Source organism: Struthio camelus, chromosome 2 (assembly GCF_040807025.1).
Source record: "Struthio camelus isolate bStrCam1 chromosome 2, bStrCam1.hap1, whole genome shotgun sequence".
NCBI classification, from domain to species: domain Eukaryota; kingdom Metazoa; phylum Chordata; class Aves; order Struthioniformes; family Struthionidae; genus Struthio; species Struthio camelus.
The window spans coordinates 28,881,627-28,904,870 of record NC_090943.1 but is presented as its reverse complement, the minus strand read 5'-3'; the positions used below and the strand labels follow the sequence as shown (position 1 = coordinate 28,904,870).

At 40.8% G+C, this 23,244-nt stretch overlaps 1 protein-coding gene across 8 annotated transcripts in view; it reads right to left on the bottom strand.

Annotated features, from left to right (window-relative positions):
• Positions 1-23,244, bottom strand: part of DYNC1I1 (dynein cytoplasmic 1 intermediate chain 1) — a 200,347-nt gene that overhangs the window by 141,903 nt on the left and 35,200 nt on the right. For 5 of the 8 annotated variants that reach the window (XM_068934909.1, XM_068934907.1, XM_068934912.1 and 2 more), the window contains exons 5-6: positions 15,643-15,702; positions 11,399-11,514 (exon numbers count right to left, since the gene is read on the bottom strand). In XM_068934909.1, coding sequence (XP_068791010.1) covers positions 11,399-11,514; positions 15,643-15,702 — 176 coding nt within the window. The remainder of the gene's footprint in view (positions 1-11,398; positions 11,515-15,642; positions 15,703-23,244) is intronic. The other 3 variants (XM_068934911.1, XM_068934913.1, XM_068934914.1) reach the window with 1 other exon arrangement.

Below are 23,244 nucleotides of genomic sequence, written 5' to 3'. Positions count from 1 at the left end.
TCTATGGGTAATATATAGAGATAGATAATATATTATCTATTTGTCCAAATATATACCTACAGATTTTTTATACCTACAAAGAAACGTCTCTAATTTTATAATACAATTCAGTCATAATGTTTTCACCTCGGACTCGCCAAACAGATGTTTCCCAAGCACGCGGTACCAGCAGTCCAGTTGTGCCTGCGCATTCCACCCTAACTCTAGCCAAGACCCTCTTGAAAACAGAAGCTCATTTAGTTCAGTGTATATCTTTTCATGACTGCACAGTTGATTCTAAGATGTAAATCTAATACACCTTAGCTGATTCTCAGATGTAAATCTATTGCACCTTAGTTATTGTACATCCTTAAAAAACAGGCAAGTGTTTCAGTACCTAGCTGCTAGGAATCCTTCCTGTTCTGATTTCCACAACCCTGAATCCAGGCTTCCCAAATCACGTAATATATCAAGGAGTAAAATGTGGACAAGAAGAGATCTTTACTCCATATAACAAGCATGTTATATCATACCCAGCTCTGATCTGAACCAAACCAAGTAGTTCCCTTGGCATGGAAACCTGGGCACAGACTAAAGGACATGCTGGGCTAAGGTCCATATCCTATCTGCTACAATTGGGTCCAGCTTTCTTGGCCTGATTCATCCCTCCAAATGAAAGATTAAAAGTAGATGAAATGCATGCAAGAAAGATTCTCATAAGATGATGGCACAGCTATAATGCGAGCCTGACAAGAAGCAACATGGGTACAACTTAAATTCCAAAGATTTTAACATGGGACATGCGATGACCCAAACCATACCATTGGCACAAGCATTAAGGACCATTCTCTGGTATCACTACCAGAAACATGTATCCTATGTCACTGACCTGAGCAGACAAGCATTTACCAATTCTCAGCATTCCTCAGCAATGGATCTCCTCTGAAGTGAGGACTCTATCATCAAATTTTCTATCTCCAGAAAACACAAGAAGGACCCAAATTCAGCCAGTAGCCTATCTCTCAGAACCGTAAATACCAGGATAAGACAGGATGGCTGCTCCAAACATCCAGAGATAGATCAGTCCTATAACATGGTGAAAACGAACATTCAGCGAGGATACAGAACATCAAGTTCAATAAATAACTTGTCCCAGATCACCAGATATAGAGCTGGTGAAAGCATTCACCTGCCAGGCAAAGCAAAGACTTGATCCCAGGCATCTCATACAAGAAACCTCCAAGGCTTGGCTACTAAGCTAGCAAAATTTCTAGATACGTGTATATATCACCCAGTTTCCATTTGTGAAGACATCAGGTCAAGACAATTTTGAAACTCCATTCTGGAAGTTTGGTTTGAGCTATGTCTTCAACCTGCACATCATCTGTAATGCAGTATCAGAGCATAAAGGGCTCTTCACATAGTCACAAGCAAAACTGTCAGTGCATTCTGCGTTTCATAGCAGCTGAGTGGTGGTTTTGAGCGTGTCACTGCTGACTAACTGTTGGCTAGGAGAGGGAGAGTAGGACCTGAATGCCAGGGTGGAGGTGACAAGAGACCAAATATGAAACAACCATGATTAAGGGCTAGATTTTTTTTTGCAAAAATTCCCCAGCTCCACAGTTGAGGCCAGACCTTCACAAAAGTTCAGCTTCAAACCAAGCAGTGAGATCGGCAACAGTCCTCAAAACCAAGCAGCTACTACTGAGACCAGGGGGTTCCATTTATAAGCTCAGGGATCTACTTGACCAAGCTTAGAAAAACTGGCCCTGGTTTGAGCTCTTATGTGGCTCTTATGTGAGGAAAAAAAGAGTATCCACAGCAACAACACACAATACTAGACTTTAGATAAGTGTGAAGCTTTATAGCTCAAGGCTAACAACTTTTATAAAAATAATGATTATTTACTCACTTCCTGTGCGCCTTAAGCAGGGTATTAACTTGCATGAAGAAAGAGCACTGTTTTGGAAGCTTATAGCTAAGACATACATCTAAATTAATTGTGTCCCAGAGTGAATTCTGTTTTGGAAGCTTATAGCTAAGACATACATCTAAATTAATTGTGTCCCAGAGTGAATTTATGCTAAATTTACTTAAAGTAAGATAGATGGGCAAGTGGCAGCCAGGCTCCAGTTGAAAAGTGACATTATTTGTGGAGACAGTCTATTGTATTGCAGCAAAAGAGAATTCCATCTTCTATTAACAGTGGCCAGTGGGAATTCACACTGAGACTTTTACTTTACTGACACATTCATTTCATTAAAAGCGTCTTCATCCAGATCCTTTCTTCAGTTTTCACAGTATCTCTTAAGAGTGTGTGTGAGCAGGCAAAAGGATTCTCTAGAAAGGATCCAGCTGCCACTGATTTCCAAGGAGGGATTTCCAACTACTTAAGAACAGATCTACAATTTATCATTATAATAAATACAGCATGGCTTTACACAGCCTTGAGAACAGCTCTTGGGAAGGAGGAGAAGGAGAAGCAGGGCCCAGGATTTCTACTGGAGGACTCTGCCCAGGTGCTCAGGTCAGACTGTGAAGATAACCTCAGAGAACAAAGACCCAGGCTGAAGTGCATCCCCATTCAGCTTTAACACGGGTAATGATGTGGCATGTGGTAAAGGGCCTTCATCTTACCTAACCCAGCCACTTGGCTCCATCTCCAGCTAGTCTGAGGCCAAGCAGCTGACACTCCCCTATCCTAGGCAGGTGGCCTGTCTTATGATAATGAGCCAATTAAAGGAGACTAGAAAGAGGCACAATTGGACCCCTTCTTCAGCTGTGGCTCAGCTGTAGAATTGAAGACAGAGAGGTGAACAGGAGAATTTTCAGCTGCATAATTTTTGACCCTAGTACATGAGCAATTTGGGTTAAAACAGAGGAGAGGATTTTGGCATATGAATCTTTTTCTTTCCTTTGAGTCATAAGTGCTAAGAAACAAATTCAGAAGTGTAAAGAAAGAAGGGGTGTCTTTTTCTGTACATCTTTTTAATGCTACTAATGAAGGGCTTTCCATGTTATGGCCTGTGTTTATTTCAGCACTGATTTTGTATCTACTTACAGGATTAGAAAGATTAACTGCTAATTAGAGCATTGAGGATTAATAACTGCAACTTCTGCAATGCAAATTTCTCTTAATCTTACCTTTTAATTCCACTGCAGATTGCAGAGTTTGCTATCGGTTACTAAACATGCAATAAAAGGGGTTTGAGTATTAGCTTTCCTGTATATACTGAATAGGGATCATTTATTAGGCCACAGAAGGAATTACAGAGATGGCGGGAATGAGCTTTGGGCTTAGTTTCTGAAGAAAACAAAAAGCAGTGTCTTCACTGTTCTATTGGAAGCACTGTTAACCCAACTCTCCCCCTTTCACGTTTTCATATATTTAATATAAGTTGAACATTGCTGTGTAATATGTACAATACACTGTTTAATTCAAAGTATATCCAAATATTCCTGAAATGATAAATACAGTAAAATGAGAACAAGCAGTACATGAAATGGCAAATAACGAGAAACTGGCAACTATTTTTTTCATTGACTATTGACTCAAGAAATCGTGGTGCTATTATTAGTGGGACAGTTTCCTTCTGTTCTCTTGTAAAACCTCTGAAATCAAATATATTGATAGTCATATACTTGCAAATAAATTTTTAACTATTTGGCTGCTTCAGGGGGACACCTAATAAATCGGCTCAATATGGCAATTGTTCCTGTGCAGACGTGGCCAGGATTTATCCCAGAGAGCAAAGACTAGGATGAATGTTTTTCATTTTCAGCTAGAAAAGGATTCAGTTTGCATACAGGTGTTAGTAGGCTCCACTCTGAATTCATGGATCACTGCTAGTTTCAGATGTCGGGACACAGAGATGGGTCAAAGGCACAGCAAGATGACTTGCAGCTAGTTAAAGACGTTTAAGGTCAAGGCTGCTAACATCAGAGCTCTTGTTTTTCACCAAGTGACACCAGATGTACCAGATTCTCATTCAATTACGTACTTGCCACTGCAGCTAAAGGAAAAGATTTGAGTTCTGCACAAAGGAGCTGACTATAATATTTTCGTTTTATTCTGGAAAAGAGTAGCCTTTCTCTTGAGTGGGCGGTGGATTCACTTTTCCAAAAGCATAGAGCAAGGATCATCCGTCAGAATCAAGTAAGAACTGCAAGGAGGGGAGGTAGAACGTGCTACAGGCAGTTGCTTTAAAGCAGTATTCCCTTCACGCCCACAGTGACACTTGCACAACAGTCCCCCCAGAAGAAACTACAGCTTCAAAATTGGTTCCCTATTTCAGTGAGAAGGGTGATTAACCTTTCTGTTTTTGTTTCTTTGTTTGTTTTCCATCTGCTAGTTGTGGGATCCTGCAGCCTGGATGGTTTACAAAAAGTGCAGGTGAAGCTGCGGCAAGTCTGTTGTTCTCCTTCCAGCCTTGTACAGAATCATTAGATGCATCTCCTGGGCTTGCATTTGCTTCTGAAGTACCTTGTGCAAGAGAACCTGGGATTTGCACAAGGTCAGGGCCTCTTTGGAGCAGGAGGTTTCCATGCATGTAGGCCTGGTTTTCAGAAGACCTTCCCAGGATTCTGTTAAGATCGTGGAGGAGCTGCAAAGAGTCCAATTGCTTGTCCCTCCCCACGTAATGACACAATCAGGGAGGAAGTCTAAGATCCTTGAAGAGCTTTCCCTCCCTAGACCCCCTGTTGTGGGTTTTACGGCCATATTAAGAGCCAATCTTCTCTCTGTTAAATCAGTTCTTAGTAGTTAATTCTCAGAGATTTACTTACGCTTAATAAAGTCTCAGATCTGCCTGTTCAAAACAATTTAGCATTAAGAGGGCTTTGCTGAAACCCATCTTGAGTCTAAGAAAAACTTTTCTCCAGAAGTCTTTAGAGAGTGTCCTGGGAGGAAAGATGGGGGATAGGTGCAAATACTGCAGTGATGATCACTGATAACCATGCCATTAGACCATTCGTGCGACAGGCCAGCTTTTACAAATGGCATAAGACTGTCTTACAGAAGTCCTACTTCAGCACACATATGCTACATACTTCAGGAGATTAAACATTTGATGTTTCCTCCTGCTCCCAGACACCAAACCGTGAGTGGCCACAATCTATGGCCTCTTCATTCTTCTTTCCAGAAAAAATCCTTGTCAGGGCCAAATATATAATTCTGCACAGCAAAAATGTGGCAATACATCTTCCAAAGCCAAACCCTTATCCTAATTCTTTACTACATAAGATTTTCTTGAACCTGCTTGTAGAATAAAGCCTTTTGAAGTATACACCTATTGTCTGTAGCTTGCTAGGTATGGAACGCAGACTCACCAGACCTGGCCGTCTAGCTGATATGGCTGTAGCAAAGGATAAAAAGTTCTTCAAGTCCTTGAGGATCTATACTTTATTAAATTGTACTTTACTGACTGTATTTTAAGGAGGGACTGGCAAGATCAGAGCTTGCAGCTGATTTCACCAGTGTATTATTCCCCTGGACCTTTTCATAACACTTATAAATGAAACTGTTAATGCTTCTTTTTAAAGTTTCTAGATAATGTTTTTGCTGTTATAATTTTTTTTTCCAGTGTTCTGTTTAATAGCTTGGGCTCTTTTTATATTTCTTTCATCAGCACTCCCATTCATACAGTTTTTCAATCACACAACTCAAGCATCTTCTATTAAACATAATTCTTGCTGTAGGTAAAAATAAGGCCAGTGTTTTTCTGCACGGAGCACCAGAAGCTCTCGCTCATCTACAGCACCACTTACGCATGATGTGCCAGTTATCACTGCACCACCAGAGGGAGCTGCCCGAATGTCTTTGAAAGATTTTTATGAACAATTTAAATTAAAATAAAAATCCCACCTTGGGAATCTTGTTATCTAGGAAAGGAGAGCAATTGTGAGAGACATAAAGAGGAATTATTGAAAAAGCATTATACAGTGCAATGCCTCAAATCTTCACTTTGCTTCTTTTTAGTCTCATCCAATCTTGTACAGTCTGGTACAATAGCACAGAATAAGCTTTGTTGATTTAATCAAACAAAGCGGTTTTGAAATAGGGTGTTTATGCCAGCTACTGAGAGCCACAGTATGACTCTGGTGGGCTGAGGTTTGTTTGAGAAGAAAAGGAAAATAGATTTGTATAGCTAATTAAAAACACCCAACAGATACATAATACTGCCTATGAGAGACCATAATATTTTTCTTACAAAATTAGTGTCCATCAGTACTGATAATAAGGCTCTGTCTCTTCAAATATTAAAACAGAACTGATGCTTTAGCACTGATTCCTCTTTAAGTTGTCTCTTTTTCTTAAGTAGTGATATCTGTTTCAGTTGTGCTCTGCTTTCCAACATCATCTTTTGTTTTCAATAGAGAGTCTCCACTTTCCCAGCCTGATCACATCCAATGTCCTTCCATCCTTTCCATCACACATGTTTTCACACACCCTGACATGTATGTTCCATGCTTGGCAATGCACAAATGTGCATCTATATTTGCCATTAAATGAGGGGTTCAGAGATATTCTCAGGTCCAGACTTGTATCACACTTTTCAGACTGAAGCTGAGCTCTGAGATTCTCTGGAAGGGGAAGCCTAAATAAGCTCTTTAACTTAATGCTCAGCTTCTGATCCATGAGCTCTACAGAAACTGTGCATGGGAAAGCTCAAGCATGATCTAGCTCAGTTCTGAGACTGGCTTTTCTTAAGCGCAGCTTGCCTTCACAAGCAGTCAGACATGGGAAGGTACGGCATGTGGGTCACAGAATTTGCTGTGCTTAACACCTGCTGCACATTATCTTACGGGACAGACAAAGTTAAGAGTTCCACACTGCTTAAACCTGAGAACATCAACCCTTAGAAATCAGAAATAAAAATAACTTTATCTATAGATTTTAATGTGGAACTTCCAGAGGCCTGATTCATTTTTGCTGCAGTGGGGTTTGTCAGTTCTAGTCATAAGCAATTCCTCATTTAGTTACCAAAACTCAAGATGAGGTACAGGCCTCAGAATGAGAAACCTACATGTACTTGTTTACATGTAGCCCTCCGCTATTAAGCTAGTCACTGAAGAGCTAGTTAATGCAGTCAGTGCAGCCTAGAGAGAATTTTGGTTCATCCTACAGTAGTCGCCTGCATTTGGTATCACACCAGGATACCCAAATTCATGTGTCTCAGTCTTAAGAGCCTTAGACTGTAAGCAAAACGCCCTCCCTCAGCACTTCAAAAAGCATAACTTTCAGGAACATTAATTCAGAGAATTACAATGTCAAGGACAGATGCAGAACCAAGCCCAGCTATTAGCCTCTGAAGTTTCACCTGTTTTGCCACTTTGTTCCGGTCTACTTCCAAACTCAATCCAGAGCTCATTTTTCTTCTTCCCCTAGGAACTAAAACGTCCTCAGTATTTGAGGATGAGCAGATAGAGCATGGGTCTGAATTGTGTTCTTTGCCAAAACTGGGCAAAGATTTGTGATGCGGGAAGAGGTTATCCTGCTCATGAGTAAGTATGGTAACATGCTAGTTTTCCCCACATGTTTGTCAAAGATGATAAACAGGTGAAGTACAAAGGACCTCTACTGTACTAGAAGTTCACACCTCCTTCCCTAGTATAAGGGACCTACTTTTTCAGCAATGCATTTCAGACTATCCTACTTGCAATGACAGTTTGGCAAGCCAGAAAAGTGAAACAGCTGATTTTATCCACCAGGAAGTGACTTCCTACCTCACAACAAACAAGTAATGACATTGCTGATAATGGACATCAAAGCCAGAGAACTCACAAACCTCCATCTTCTTGCTGCCCCCATGCTTTTGAGGGCAGCTAGCTCATAGGGATACGTCTCTTCTCAGTGCAGGGAGAGCGTGCTGCTTCTCTCTCTGAGGTTTGACCTCCTGGACCATGAGAGAGGAGGAAGGAGAATGAGGGCTTGGGGCTGTACTAACCACCCAGCAAAGCTTGAATGTACAGCCTGTTTTCCTATCTGTAAAGTTAGCTTGAATACAGACATACAAACATCCTTCCTCTGCTGCATGGCAGTGAGGGATTCGTTCTGGGAAGAGGTCAGGCCATGGCTTTCGTGCTGCTGCTTTCTCCTAAAATGTGCCTTCAGCAAAGCAACAGTTGAGATACTTTGGAGGGTCCAACCATTAAAGGTTACATGGGACTGCCATTGTGGAGCAGTGTGAGAATCTCTGCACAGTGAAGGAGTATGTCCCAGAGACTTGAGAATGGAAAAGGCAGCACAAGTGAAGTGTCTTTCAATGACTGTGAATACCTAAATTCAAGTTCAATGAGAGAAGAAGAAGGGGAAAAGTAGAGAGCACTTTTTTTTCTCAGGTTCCAGAGCCAAGATCTGGGTGTTTTTGAAGTCATCCTACACAGAAGAAAAGAGAAGGCTGAAGCTTACTGTGACCTAAATAAAGCAAAAGAATTAGGTACTTGTGATCAAAGGGCTGAATGATGCATATACACATCTCCGTAAATAATACAGTGGGTGGAGGAAATGATATGTCATTATTTCTCTGAAATAAAGAGAATTACCTGTTCTGAAAAGAGGAGTTAATCTGTTTTTACGCAGTGAAGAATAATGCCATATTATGTCTTCTAAAATTAGCAGCTGACTAGCTGAGACTTCAGTGTTCGTAGCATCTGGCACCACACTGTACTAACCATAATGAAGCTTTCCTTTGCTAGTTTTATAAAGACTAGTGGAGAATAGCCATTATCACAGACAGGGCTCACATCCCTCAAGCTCCAAAACAGCACTCTATCTAAGGTACTCCGCAAAACCTGATAATGACATTTCAAAAACCTGCAGAACTTTGAAAGAACACTAATTCTTCTCTTGGTGACTTAATCTTACAGGCAAAATTTTTCTATCCAGCTGTAGAGTTTATTGGTTGTATTCTTCCAACCTAGAAGCAAGCTTGTGACAGCCTCATCCTAAAATTCTGCATTTTGATGCTTCCAGTAGCCAAGGCATGCAGCTAAAGAATAAGCTCTGAAAGCTGAAGTCAGACTCTTATCTATATAAATAATGTGTTTCTTTTTTTTTTCTCAAACTCTGAGGCTTCAGATTGACTAAACTGAGCTATAAACGCAGTAACAGTTAAACTCCTTCTCCTGAGATACGGCTATATTTTATCACACGGATGCACAAGAACAGTGTAGAGACTTCTCAAAACTGTTCTCCCAAATAATTCCCCTCTGTGGCTGTTACATGTTCACGGTCACACTACGAAGGCATTCACACAGAGGAGATGATTAAAAAATTGAGAAGTAATTTTTAATACGCTTGGGAGATCAAAATCACAGAGCTTATTTACCCCTATAGAGTTTCTCTACCGTTTCAATGGAATAACCAATTTTCCTGACTCTTCTCCTCTGATGGAAAGGCCATATTCACATCTAACTCATATGTAGAGAATCCCTTAGCAGCAGATCAGAAAGGCAATATAATTTCAGCTTTCTCTACCATTCATCTGAGATAGGCGATTGGGTGATATTTTCACTTTGTTTAAATACTAAAACCGTTGTTGATGCGGTTTCCTTGTCTGTGACAACACAGATAATATGAAAGATTGTAAAACTAGTCATCAAATATACCTACTTCCTTCTGATTTTTTTCATCACAGCTTTAGCCTCAGCAGTCTAAGGTCCATCATCTTTTGTGCTTGCACTTTTCTCCTGTCGTATACTGGAGGAACGAGAGCTTCCTTTATGTTGGGGAATCAAGACAGACTCACGCTACCCTCTGTGCTTGACTGCCACGTTCCACAGCAGCATATTGGCTCTTTTCCCTTGAAGGGTAGGAGGCTGTCCTCTCGCCCACCCAAGGAAAGGATTTTGTAACAGTTGAAGAGCTCTTTGGAAAAAAGCTTTACTGTCCAAAAAAGAACTTATTGGAAGAACAGAGGCTGGCCTGTTCAGAAAGGCAGGTCAGCTACTGAGCGCCAGAGTTGCAAGCCTGAGAGAGGTAAACACATCAGAGGCACATCCTTTACTCCCTGCATCCATAGGTTTTTGTACTGGATAAAGGAATTGTGTCAGGGAGGAAGGGCATCCTCTTCATCTTACCTAACAACGACTATGAAAATGCTCTGGGGTTGAGAACCTACTAGTCTCAATCAGGAAGGCACGGCCTCAGCAACAAACCTCGTCTCCTCAGGGCTCCAGCAGCTCTCAGACAGAGAAGCAGAGATTAGCTGCATTGAACTATGGAGGCGCCTGAGACAGCTTCTCCCTTCACCTCTTTCCCAAAGAGGCAAACCCATCAGGACATACTGCTCAAGAAGCTGCATCCAAGCAACAGGATGACGATGCATTAAGGCACAATTTGAGCCAACAGATGACTAAGGCTTAGAAGGTAAACTTGTGGTCTGAGAAAGTAGAATTGGAATATCGAGCAGAGGAGTCTTGTAGTCTCTTAAAGGCAGAAGTGGTAACCCAGTTGTAGAAAAAGAGCTGGATATGTTTATTGTTGTATCTCCCTTGACAGTAACTTATATTTAGGCAGATTTACTCCTACGCCTTTTGCAACCTATTTGAATATTCCTCTTCCGTATGGAACCTGGTGAGGGTCTGTATTATCTTCATCCTTAACAGTAACAATTATAATCGTGCCTCAGCTACTGCTCTTTCTCCAGTACTGATCTTTTCAAGACTGGCTTCAGTTGTTTTTCTGCTACCTGCTTTCTAATAATATGTAAATTATATCAGGCTAATGTTTAGTTTTGCATTCAGTTTAACTGGTTTCAGTATAACTACAACCAGTTTCTCCAGCATACCAGTAAGCCTGTAGTTGAAGGAACAGATGGATAAGCGCTCAGTGTACTAAGTATCCAGGGTATTTATTTAAAAGCCATACAGCAAACAAACAGCTCCATGAGTACAGATAATACATCTGTCGTGAGAGAGAAGGTAGGACTGTCCACATCAAAGTATGTAAGCCTCCTTTTTGAGCACATAAGGCTAAACTGTAACTTCTCTTCTCCTAAAACTCACCTACTAAAGGGGGACACAATTACACTGACCCAATATACTAGGGCAACTTTCCATTACTGCCTCTTTACAAAGCATGGAACAAGTAACTTCCTTGTGAAAGCAAGAAAAATTGAATAAAACACTATTTTAATTATATTCATAATGATTTATTTGAAAATATGTTCTCATTATACTGTTATCTAAGCACAATCCATTGTAAGGCAGCAGTTTGGTTCCACCTGAATTTGAAGTCATTATTATAATTACTCTCACCAGAACAGCTATTAATCACATAAACAATACCTGGCTTGCAGAAAATGTGATTAGCAGCTGTATTATGATTTACTATTATTTTTCTTGCATTCTTTAAGTCTTACTTAAAGACTTATTTTCTATGACAATGCTTTTGGAAAAAAAAAAGTAAATATCTTACCTTCAGACTGATGTGTGGCAAGAGGTGTCTGGGTCTCCTTGGAGTAGGACACCACCTCCCGAGGTAAGAAATCAACCTGGGTAATCTTTGACACACCTAGTTTGTGCAGTCTGCGTCTAAGATTGAATACATGACATCAAAAGGTTAGCTATGTAAGTGTAAAGCAGCAGCAGGAAGAAAAGTGATAGTTTTTTATGAACAGGATAGAGAAAAAAATACATAAATGTTTTCTAAAATGAAAAAAAATACAGTATGTATGAGAAGCATCTAATTGTACTGAAGAAAATTAACCTGGGAACCACTGGCCATAATAAATTACAGTTACTGAACCTCCCTGGACCTAGATCAGGCAGCTGAGAGAGACTGTAAATGGGAGAGAGAAATGACCTGCTGATGCCCCTCTTAACTACGCAAAATAACGGTCTTCTATATACTTGTATTACTGCAATGTTCTGCCTGCTCAAGAGAGTTAATCCTCAGTCTGAGATGCACATAGTGGAAGGGGCACAGTGGGCATAAAACAGGTAGGCTGCATTAGGACTGAGAGGAAATGAGCATCTTTCAGATGTCCATCTGAGAGCAATGACAGAGCCTTTAAGTGGCAAGGTGGATAATTTCCATAAAGGAGGAGATTCTCCCTTTCACAGCAGTCATTAGCAATGGAATTGCTGTAGGTTCATGGTTACTGAAGTCCTAATGCAATGGTTGCAGGGGAGCACTAGGGACACAGCTGGAACAGGGCAACTATAGCCTTCTCCTACTGCTTTCCTAACTTTAAATAAAGCACGTGAAATAAACCAATAAGCCAAATAACGCCGTGACTGGGGAAGGGAAATAGTTATGAGAGAGACAGATGAACATGATCATGAACACTTCTAGTCCTACACGGTTTACTCAACAATTGGGGAAAAATCAAATTGTTTCCTGAATATTATTTGACTGTCTGTAGGGAGGGAAGAAAAACAAATGTTTATTTGCAAATGTTGTACTGGAAAAATTGACTGCTTTCATGAGAGAAAAGAATAAGCAAATAAAAAATAGCTGAAGTAAATAAATCCAGTTGTCTGACCAACATAAGAAAGCATGCTTATACGTTTATGGGAAACAGATTCATGGACGCAATGCTTCTGAACTTCCATGCTATTAACAGAAAGCCATTTGGAAAAGTAGCAAACTCAAATATATTATCCACATCCTTTCTCTCTCCCAGATTGTCAGAAGAACAGAGGTCAAAGGCCTTTTATCTAATACTTTTAGAGTGGTTTAGGTATTCAATTAAGATTGATGTCTGAAAGGAAATGAGAGCCTCAAAAGGAAATTGGCATCATTGGATGACACCTACTGAACTCTTCAGCTGGTTTATGCTACATCAGCTATAAATTTTTCTAATCTATTTTTCTGGCTGAGTGTTATTAAGCTGAATGCAATTAGATTCAGCAGGTAATCAGTATGAATCAGCCATATCATGTAACAAATCACTACAGCAATAACAGTTATTACAGCTTTGAGTCTATCTATGCCCTCTTGAAAAAAGAAAAATTAAAAAGCTTTCCCTCCTTACACCAATTTGTGACTGCCGATAAGAACAAAAGCAAAATTGTCTGAAAATCCTGCATGATGGCAGAAAAATGTCTGCAGCCTGTGATACTTTAAGAATCTGTAACAGCTAATAAAAGTCTCAGTACCGTGTTACTTTTCTGTAGCTGCTTTAACTGAGGGTCAGTGTGAATTCAAGCTTTAAGAAACAACACCCCAGCAAAATCATATGCAGCTTTCGCTCCTCCGCCACCAGATTTCAAACTACCATTGCCTGCTTGGTCAACCAGTCTTTCCTACTGTAACCAGTCCTCCGCTATCCCAGGCTACTGAAGATAGAAATAAGCTTTGCACTGAAACAGCTCCTTGACTGGGGTCTTCATTAAGCATCTCCGCTCTAATTAACTTTGTGCCCAATCTATGCCTAATTTAGGCCTGTGTGCGGCCTGTGCAGAACGTCATCCAATACACCAAATGCCTACAGCTTCCCACGAGGTCACTCCGTTATCTCCTTGAGATAGAGATGATTGAGGATGATGGAGAACATGGACCCTAACGGAGAGTTGGATTTAACTGCTACTTGGCTTAACTTCTTTGCGCACTGTTAACCAAGAAATGAGTTACAGACCAGAGCACTTTGTTGAGAGAATGTGTTGAATTCTTCACCAAAAAAATATCTAATTTAGGAGTCGCTGAGGGCTGCACAAATGTCTAGTAATTACTGGCGAATCCTGGGAGGTCTTTCTTCATCTGAGGGTAAGTTGCCACTTAGTTCTTTTTGTCCCCATTAATCAATCTATAACGGTTCTTGTATAACTAAAAGCTGGCCTAGCCCTTGGTCCCAAGCACTTAGGGACAGCAGGACCATCCTTTCAGTACCTGGACTCTACTAATATGAACTGTAATGCCACAGTTCCTAATTCTTTTTCAGGCAGCACTCAACTGTCTACTGCTTTCTCACCCACATTTTTCACCTCTTCATTTACAGCTTGCTGAATATTCAGCTTAGAGAGCACAGAAACTTTGATGGATCTCTTTGAAAACTGCCCATGGCATGTCAGTAGGAAGAGAGCAAAGTTTATGCCTTAAAAATATATTCCTCTGTCTGTAGGAACCCGAAGAAAGATGATCTGCGGGAATTTTTAAGCTACACACATCATTTGCATGCTAACTGCAGAACTTCTCTGTATTGGTATATTTTTTATTTATTCTCATGTCACCAGTAGAAAGTCTGATCCTTCCTTGCCTTGGTTTTCAAGACCATTTTCTTTCAAAGGGGACAGGATTCCTGTTAAGGAGTACACCCAGCAACATGAGGATTCAATCTTTTTGGCATGCTTCTTTTCTGCCTTTGCACTGACTGCTCATAAAAGTTTGAAGTCTTGTGGGTATACACAGTTTTACCTTTGCACGAGTCAAATAAACCACCTTGCCTTGCATAGCCATTTGAGGAACCTTGCTTCTGAGAGTGCTCATCTCGTAATCGCAACTTCTGGGAAACAGCAGGTAAGATCTCTACAAGGCTTCAAATAGGTTGAGAAACTCTGCCATTTTGATATGATCCAGGTGAAGTAGAATCTGGATCTATTTGATACCACATTCAAGTGGAAATTACAAATAATCCTAACAGTTCTGGAGGTGGAGAAATGCTTTTTAGCATGCTGCGTGGATGATTTTCACTCTTTTTGATCTTCTTTCCCAGTGAATAGCTCTAATGCCCCTAACTGTCTCTGCAGGTATTGTCAACCAATAATTAAAGGAAAACTGTTTTCCTTACAACCTACAGAATGCTGAATTTCACAGGAATTGCCAGAGGGAAAACACCAAGAACTAGCAGAAGCACGAGATATTTGCCTGGAGATTCAGAGAGGCAAGCCTGTAAATTGATAGGCAGAGCAATTTCAGCAGCATACAGATTTGGTTTTGCCCACAGTAGATAAGCTGTTCATGCTATCAGATGTTTCCTGATACTACACTGCATTACTGCATTTGCAAGGAACACTTAATACAGTTACCTTTTAAGCTATAAACACACTAGGTGCAGTTGGCTGTCCGCACCAGTTAGGTTCTGTTTTCTGAAGCAACTAACTTTTTCAGATGTGTTGAGGAGAGAAGCTCCATCCCAAACTAGAAAATATTAATTTTAGCCCTAGTACAACTAAAACATGCTTGACTAACCTGAATTCAACTAAAAACACAACTCTTGGACCATGATCATATTTAAATGCACAACTGTAAGCACATATAAAGCTCCTAAGGAAAAAGGGGTAATTGTTATTGCATATGGAAACAACCTAACTATGGCAAAGACAGAAGGGAGGGGAAGAAGTACCCTGCAACTGATTCAGAAAGAAAACTCTGAATCAACAGGTACAAACAAGACCAGTGTAACTGTACATGCACATTAAAGTGCCACAATAATAACATTTCATCTGTAATGAAATAGTTATTTGTATTGTTTTTCAGGCAACAGAAACAGCAGCTTATCTTTTCACGAGCTTCTTTAAAATAGTTGTTTTTTTCCACAAAGAAAGATGGCTTTGCTGAAGCTTCTCATTGATGATACTAAAAAAAGGACACTAAAATTAAGGTGTTTTGGAGTGAACAAAGCAAATGAAGATCACATAAAAACAGCTCAACTGGGAAGCATTTTCAACACAATTCTTGCAAGAAAATGGTAAATGAATAACAAAAAAGCTGACATATACCCAAGTTCAGAGTCAGACTGGAGCTGCAGCACTGAGGGGTCTGTGTCCCATTGCAGGGTCCTAGGGTGGTAATCAGCCGTGCAGCACAAAGGGGGGAGGAAAAAAGAACACACAGAATTAACTGAAAGGATGAACAGAAAACCATCTCATTAGTTACATGCTGTATGTACTACATTCAACCTCCAAGTGCCATGGGGAGTCACAGTACGTCAAACAAGGTTTGATGCTAGCCTGTGACAAGGGCAGGCAACTTATTAAAATTACATGCTATTGGTAAACAAAGGGAAGAAGCTCAGTTTCCTCTCCGGTATTGGTTAATAAAACATAACTTTTTTCTTTTTCTAAAAGATTTCTGACTCACTAACTATGCTTGATGAACTCACAATAATCTGTAAAATTTCCAGGCAGAAGTTATTGTAATCGTGTTTTTATGATAAGGTGGACGGAGCCATGAACTCCACTGCATAGTCTAGCCCTTCATATATTCCTGAGCCTGACGATACACTATCCTGTAAATAGTGCTCTGGGCCCAAACCCCATGCAGTGCATATGCCAACAAAGAGCACGTAAACACCAGCTCTGGCACATTCTGGAGGCATCTGGGACAAATAAACAAATTCCTCTTTTTTTCATCCAGATAAAATTTCCAGGGGGAGAAGTTAAAGAAACAGCTGGGGAAATCAGAACTATGACAGTCTCCTAACAAACTGCTGTCATATGGGACCGTCACAAAATGCATGAATGCTCCAGAGGTGTGGTCGCAAGTAAAGATTCTGTTCTTTGCACTGCAATGCAATTTGCCATGCTAATATCTCTAAAACACTTCGCAAACACTCACAGAGCCCTCCAGGAATCCTGTGAAATACTTCTAATCCCCCAATTTAAAAGTGCTGAAATTAACATGTTCAGACCAAAATTTTCAAAAGTGCCCATCCATTTCCCGGGTCTTGATCTTACTTTATTTTGTCTCCCTAATGAAGCCATATCTCATATGCAAGAAATCTGCCAGAATTTGTGACAGACTCAGGAACAGAACTGTGCCTCCTGAACACCTTTTCCTGTAAGACGAGCACTAGATTATGTACTGTTCTCGTTAGCAGATGCTAAAGCAAAGGAAGGCATATCTCCGCTCCTTCACTAAAGCAAGCAAGTCATGCAGACACACCGAATCGTGATGCTCCTCAAAATTATAAACTCCCTTCATTTCTCTTTAAATGCAAATTTTAAAGATATAGATAGCATAATTTTATCAAGTTCAGCCAAAACCAGCCATGTAACCAGCCATGCTCAATGTACACGAGCCCTTCTGCAACAACAGCAACCTCTGCCAATGAGTCATCCATATAAACTAACAAGTTTTTGAATTAGATTAGAAGTAGATCTCTTAAAGCTATATAATTACTGCTACCTCCTGTATTTAGTAAACTCACCCAGGCTACTGCCAATGTTAACCCACTCTCTAGAGAGATGAACAGGGGCATGTGCTGCACTGTCACGTCAAAGTAAAAGATAATCAATCTCAACACCCTGCACGTACAAAAAGATTGAAGAATTGTTATACTAAGATGCTTTTCCATGCAACATAAGGGCACTTATTCCCCTCCACTTCTTAGGATCTGCAGTGATGTGTGTTGTATGAATGACCTTACAGTGACACAGGACTTCTCTGAAACGAAAGAGGATTGCAAAAGGTTCAGAGATGAAACAACACAGTAATGAAGAGCAGAACTTTTCCTTATAATTCGACTGTAACTCAAGTACAGTGGAAAGGAAAATGGACATAGGGATCTGAACGGCTGATGCAAGGCAAAAGCATCAGTGACTAATGCATTATAGATACTCCATTAAAAATGCTGTGTGTGAAAATGACTCCTGTAATATTACCAAGGTCAGTAACATATAATGGGACTTGCTATGCAAATGCCAGTTTCTCGTTTTATAGATGCCTAGGGGCTACTTATACTTGCACACCCAGATTTTTCAAACACTTAGAAGAAAAATATACATAATATATATACATATAGATTTTTCCCCTCCATCTGCTTTCAAACCTAGGAAGTTTCCCAAGGGATAGAGAGTCTTACACTAGAAAGAACTCCATCACCATCTGATTACAACCAAAGCTTGCAGTGGGTCTCCGAAGAGATACAGAACTTACACTACACCTCTGAGTATCCAGACCAAGTTACAAGAGAGGGTACATTTACCTAGCATCCAATTGATTGCATAAACTTAGTAAGTCTTGAGATTTCACACATTCAAGACAGATAGTACTCAAATTCCCAAGATACAAGAAAAGTAGTGCCTACTGCTAGAATTCCCAAAGTAAATAGATTAATTTAACCCTTATTCTACAGCTGCACCTTCTGGGATTTGCTAAATGCAGTCCATACATGTAATGAAGATATGTTTTTCCCTAAAAAGTACTTCATTTGCTGGATTCTGACATAGAGACTTAACTATTCCTGACAGTGATATATACTTTTAGTAGCAATTCTCCTTGACTCTGAATACTCCTATTTCTAACAGATTCAGTGGATTTGCAAAACATTTCTTAGGTTGTGCTCCAAACGGTAATTGTTTTCTCTGCATCTTCGTGTTACCACTCTGCAAAGGCTTGAAAATAGATTTAGGGTTTTGTATGGTTTTTTTGTTTTTACAACAAAACTAATTTGTTGCTGTGTCCTCTCAAGCTTGGATGAACTGAGTTACCCCAGAAAATGAGGTTGTAGGTAGCAGATCCTCAAGTTTCGAGTCTCTTGCCCTAGGAGACACAGAAAGTAAATGGCTGCACTTACAGAATAGAGCTGGAGAGCGTAGGCAGTGACTACAGATTTCAAGGAACAATACTGGTTTGTCCTTTGCCTCTTTCTGCCACCTGCTTATGTCTACAGATCAAAATGAAAGTGAGTGTGAAGTAAAGATATGTAATCTGGGCCTGTGATTTAGCCAGTTTAGATGGCAATAACACAGAAGAAGAAAGAAAAGAGATTCTAAGCATATTAGCAAACACAAGGACATACGATGTTGAATAGCCTGGGCTCATCCACTCTAGCAAATTAAAGCTAGTCTGTTTCTGCTGAGCAGACATAGTGGATGACATTCCTTGATCATTTGGAGAGCATTACCATTACGCCTGTTCTCCTGTGGATAATTCTCAAGGGGGACTGTGAAATGCTACTGGATCCCAGTGAAAAATCAGTGCCAATCTTCTTCAAATTTATTTTTTTCAAAGTTAGAGTTCTTTTCCCAGAGGTTTTTTCATGAAGAAAAAGGTCAGATGTTATTCCTCTTTCTCCTTTCTTCCTAGTAAATGAAAACTGAAATTAGCCTTGCGACTTCTGGTCACCCAAAGACAGGGCAGAGGGAGTAACTTTACAGACCTTAAAGACCAACGCCAGTGCTGGTAGGTCAGCACTGAAGCACAGGAGGGAGCTGACACTTCTGCTCCCATTCTGGGCCTTTTTAGAAAGCATAAGTGGAGGAAAGTCCTCCTAAAGATTTCATTGGATTTTGGCACAGGTCTACGTAGAAGAAACGTAAAGCATATTACATTACTATCTTAATGGGGAAAAGAGACTTCCAAGTTATGGTTTGCATTTAATGTATGTTGAAAAAGAACAAGAAGAGCAATGACAATCAGAACAAGGTCAATAAATATTTCTGAAAGTAGGGACAGATAAAATGGAAGTATCCTCTTTCTTGCAAGTTATTTGTCATTCTGATGTATGTTTATGATGTTGTTTAGCTTCAGGATCTCTTTTGTACTTTGTGAAATGAGTGAATCACTGCTATGGGGACAAAGAAGGCATGTGGCTAAGTTGGGACCACCCTACATTATCCTTCCAACTCACGAGAAAAATAGTGCATATCTAGTGAGAGCTCGAGCAACATCTGACCAGTTCCAGCCTCTTACAACATAACTAACACCAAACTCAAAGGAAACAGGTGAAAACAATCTTAGTGAGGTATCTCCGTATTGAGCCTATTCCCAGTACTATACAGGAGGTCAGAGAATATGATATACTACTTCTTCCCAATGTCAAAATTTATGAAAGCAGACAGATCCTGCTCTGTGGGAGATATTAGTCTGTTTGAGAATTAGACGTACCGGGGAAAAGCAGTGCTTCCTTGGACATTCCAGCATTTCCATAAATCTCCTGAAATCCATTTTTAGTTGAGCCCTCCCTGCACACAGCGTGGGAAGAACCCCCAGAAACCCCACAAATGGAAACTTACGTAGCATGAGAGGCCCGTCAGGACTGAGCCAGATCAGACCATTCCCAGAAAGCGCAGACCTTACTTTCCTCAGAATTACTGACATTGTTTCAATGCCGGTTGTTATATTAGTCTCCCACACAGTAACAAACAATAGCCCTGCTATCAATCTTTCTTTTACATGTTCGGTGGACAACTGCTGCCCTTGGCTGATTGTAGGGTAAAAACAGTGTAACTATGATCAAATAACAAATTGTTCTAAAGCAGTATGAAAGGAATGTGGATTTTTAGAACTTTGACTGAGACTTAGTAGAGAAGGTACAAGCGTTCTTACCCCTCTTAAAACTGATTCATTTCCATATTCTTCCTTTAGATCTCTCTATTTTAGCGTTCTCTATCTGCTCTGTACAACAACCTTAGTAATAGTCTATCTGCTTGGAAGTTAGGACAGCATTCTTAGATGCTGGCGCTGTTTCAGCTCTTAGTACGGAGAAAGTACCAATTAACTTTGATAAAATGCATCTCCTTTCTCCCCAGTGACTAAGGGAATAACCTGTAGAAAGAAAACATAGGGAAAAAGAGAACAAGATGTCATCCATCTCTGAAAGGGGATGGATGGCAAGGCAACTCATGAGATTTTTCTATTTTGAATTCACATCAAAGGCATTAGGGAGACCCTGAATCAGAGCAAATTTTAGTAAGATCGAGACAATTGCAGAATTCAAGGCAGGAAGCGAAAATAATTTGAACAAAATCATTACCTGTTTTGAATTACTATTACACAGGAAAAACAAATGTTCCACCATGTGGATGGCCTGTGGAATCTTATTTCCAGGAGATTTTAATCAAATTGAATAATGCCAATTATGTAGATTAAAAATGTAGAAATAACAAAAATAAATACAATATAAATAAAATAAAATATCTGAGCTCTTTAAAGAAGTTCCCAACCTTCACCTGCATTAAGAATGCACAGAGGCTGTCATCTAAAACCGTCTGAGATCCATGACAATTTTTCAGCTGATCTAAGAAACTTTGGATCTGGCCTTCATGATAGCATACGAAACTTGTAGGGCATCAGCGCCAATATAAATACTTATTAAATCACAATCATGAAATGATATTGAATATCTTGAATCATCGTCAGATTGCAGTACAACTCAGCTCTGACAAGTGCCTCAATCCAGCACTTCTCGTTCAACCAGTGTGCAACATGCTGGCAGCTTTGTTCTCACTCTGCTTCCCTGAAGATAAAATCAAATCCTCCCTCATCTATTGCTGATGCTGCAGAACATGTGATCTACATGACTTCTTTTCTCTCCCACCTTCCCTTCCCAGGTCAAGAGTAAGGAGGCCTGAAAATCTGTGCTTTTGAAAAAGGCGACTCACAGAAATAACAGCAAAGCTTGCCTTTGCAAGGGGCCTCTGGCAGGGCAAAAATCTCTTTGCCACGTTGCAAATCACTCCTTCAAGCAGAACTGGAGAAAGGAAACACCATATTGTGCCATTTCCTGTCATCAAGAGCTGTTGTGCTTTCCAGACCAGGAAAAAAAGACACTGACAGCGTACTGAGTCCTGAGGGATCTGCTGAACTGAGATATCCGTATGTGCCACTAATGAAACATCATCAGACCTGATAGGTCCCAAATCTAGTCATCTTCTTTTTTAATAACAGCAACGTCCTAAAACGACCCTTTTTGTGGGGAAGAATTACATCCTCCGAACCCTAAAGTACTGTGAAGAAGCTGGCCCTGACTTCATAGACCAAATTGTACTGAGGTTTTCAGAGATCAAAGGCCAATCCCATTAAGCAGAACTCAAACAGAGAGATTAGAAACGACGGAGGAGTCACCCACAGCACATGAAGTCTCAAAGCACCTTTGCCTAAAAGAGTAATGCTTCTAAAATGAAATGAATGACAGGAAATAGTGGCTATTGTCATTTTCCCCATCCAGGGTAGCAGGGAATCTTGACATTACAGAGGGTGTTTGTACTGTCTGTCTTCAGGCACCTAAATTCAGTGCTCCAGCAAGGAAACAAGTCATCATGGGCTTTCCACATAGGAACGGAAGGACAGGAAATTCCTCCCCAGAGCAGTTCAGAGCACCCAACTCAGACTCCATCTCTGAGTAAGTGTCAGAAATGGCTGTCCATGGAGAGTTCAAGAGACACTAACACACGAAAGCACCTATGTTAGGTTCCTGCAATGGAACGACAGAGGTACCTGCCTGTGTGACTCTCTGCCACCCCATTCTCAAGCAACTATCCATCCCCGGGTCAGTGATGGTGGGATCATGAGTAGCTTCTAGCTTATGCTTGAAGGAGGACCTGGGGAACTACAGGCAGGTCAGCCTCACCTCATTCCCTGGGAAGGTGATGGAGTAAATCCTCCTGGAAATTATTTCCAAACACATGAAGGACAAGAACATGACTGGGAGTAGTCAGCATGGATCTATGAAGGGGATAACGTGCTTAACCAACCTGAAAGCCTTCTACAATGAGATGACTGGCTTAGTGGATGAGAGGAGAGCAGCGGATGTTGTTTATTTTAGCTTTAGGAAGGCCTTCAATACTGTCTCCCATAACATCCTCATAAACAAGCTGATGAAGTACAGGCTAGATAAGTGGAAAGTGAGGTGGATGGATGGAAAAGTGACTAACTGCCAGGCTCTGAGGGCTGTGATCAGCATGAGGACCTGCTGGAGGCCAGGGGTCAATTCTGGATCCAGTATTGTTTAAAATATTAATGATCTAGATGATGGGACACAGTACACCCTTAGCAAGTTTGCAGAAAACACAAAACTGAGAGGAGTGGTTGAGACACCAGAGGGTTATGCTGCCATTCAGAGGGACCTCGAGAGGCTGGAGATTTTGGCAGAGAGGAACCTCATGAAGTTCAACAAAAGAAAGTGTATAAAGTCCTGCACCTGGAGAATGACCTCATGCACCAGTACAGTCTGAGGGACAACTGGCTAGAAAGCAGCCCAACAGATAAAAGACCTGTGGGCCTTGCTGGACAATAAGTTGACCATAAGCCAGCCAGTGAGCCCTTGTGTTAAAGAAGGCCAACAGCCTCCTGGGCTCCGTTAGGCAGAGTGTTGCCAGCAAGTTGAGGGAGGTGGTCCTTCCCCTCTGTTCAGCACTGATGAGACACTTGGAGCGCTGTGTCCAGTTCTGGGCTCCCCAAGAGAGCCATGGACATACTGGAGCAAGTCCAGTGAAGGGTCACTAAGATGTTGAAGGGACTGGAGCATCTCTCATATGACGAGAGGCTGAGAGAGCTGGGCTGTTTAGCCTGGAGAAGAGAAGGCTCAGGGGGGATCTTATCCATGTGTATAAACATCTGGGGGGGCCAGGGTAGGCATAAAGAAGATGAAGCTAGAG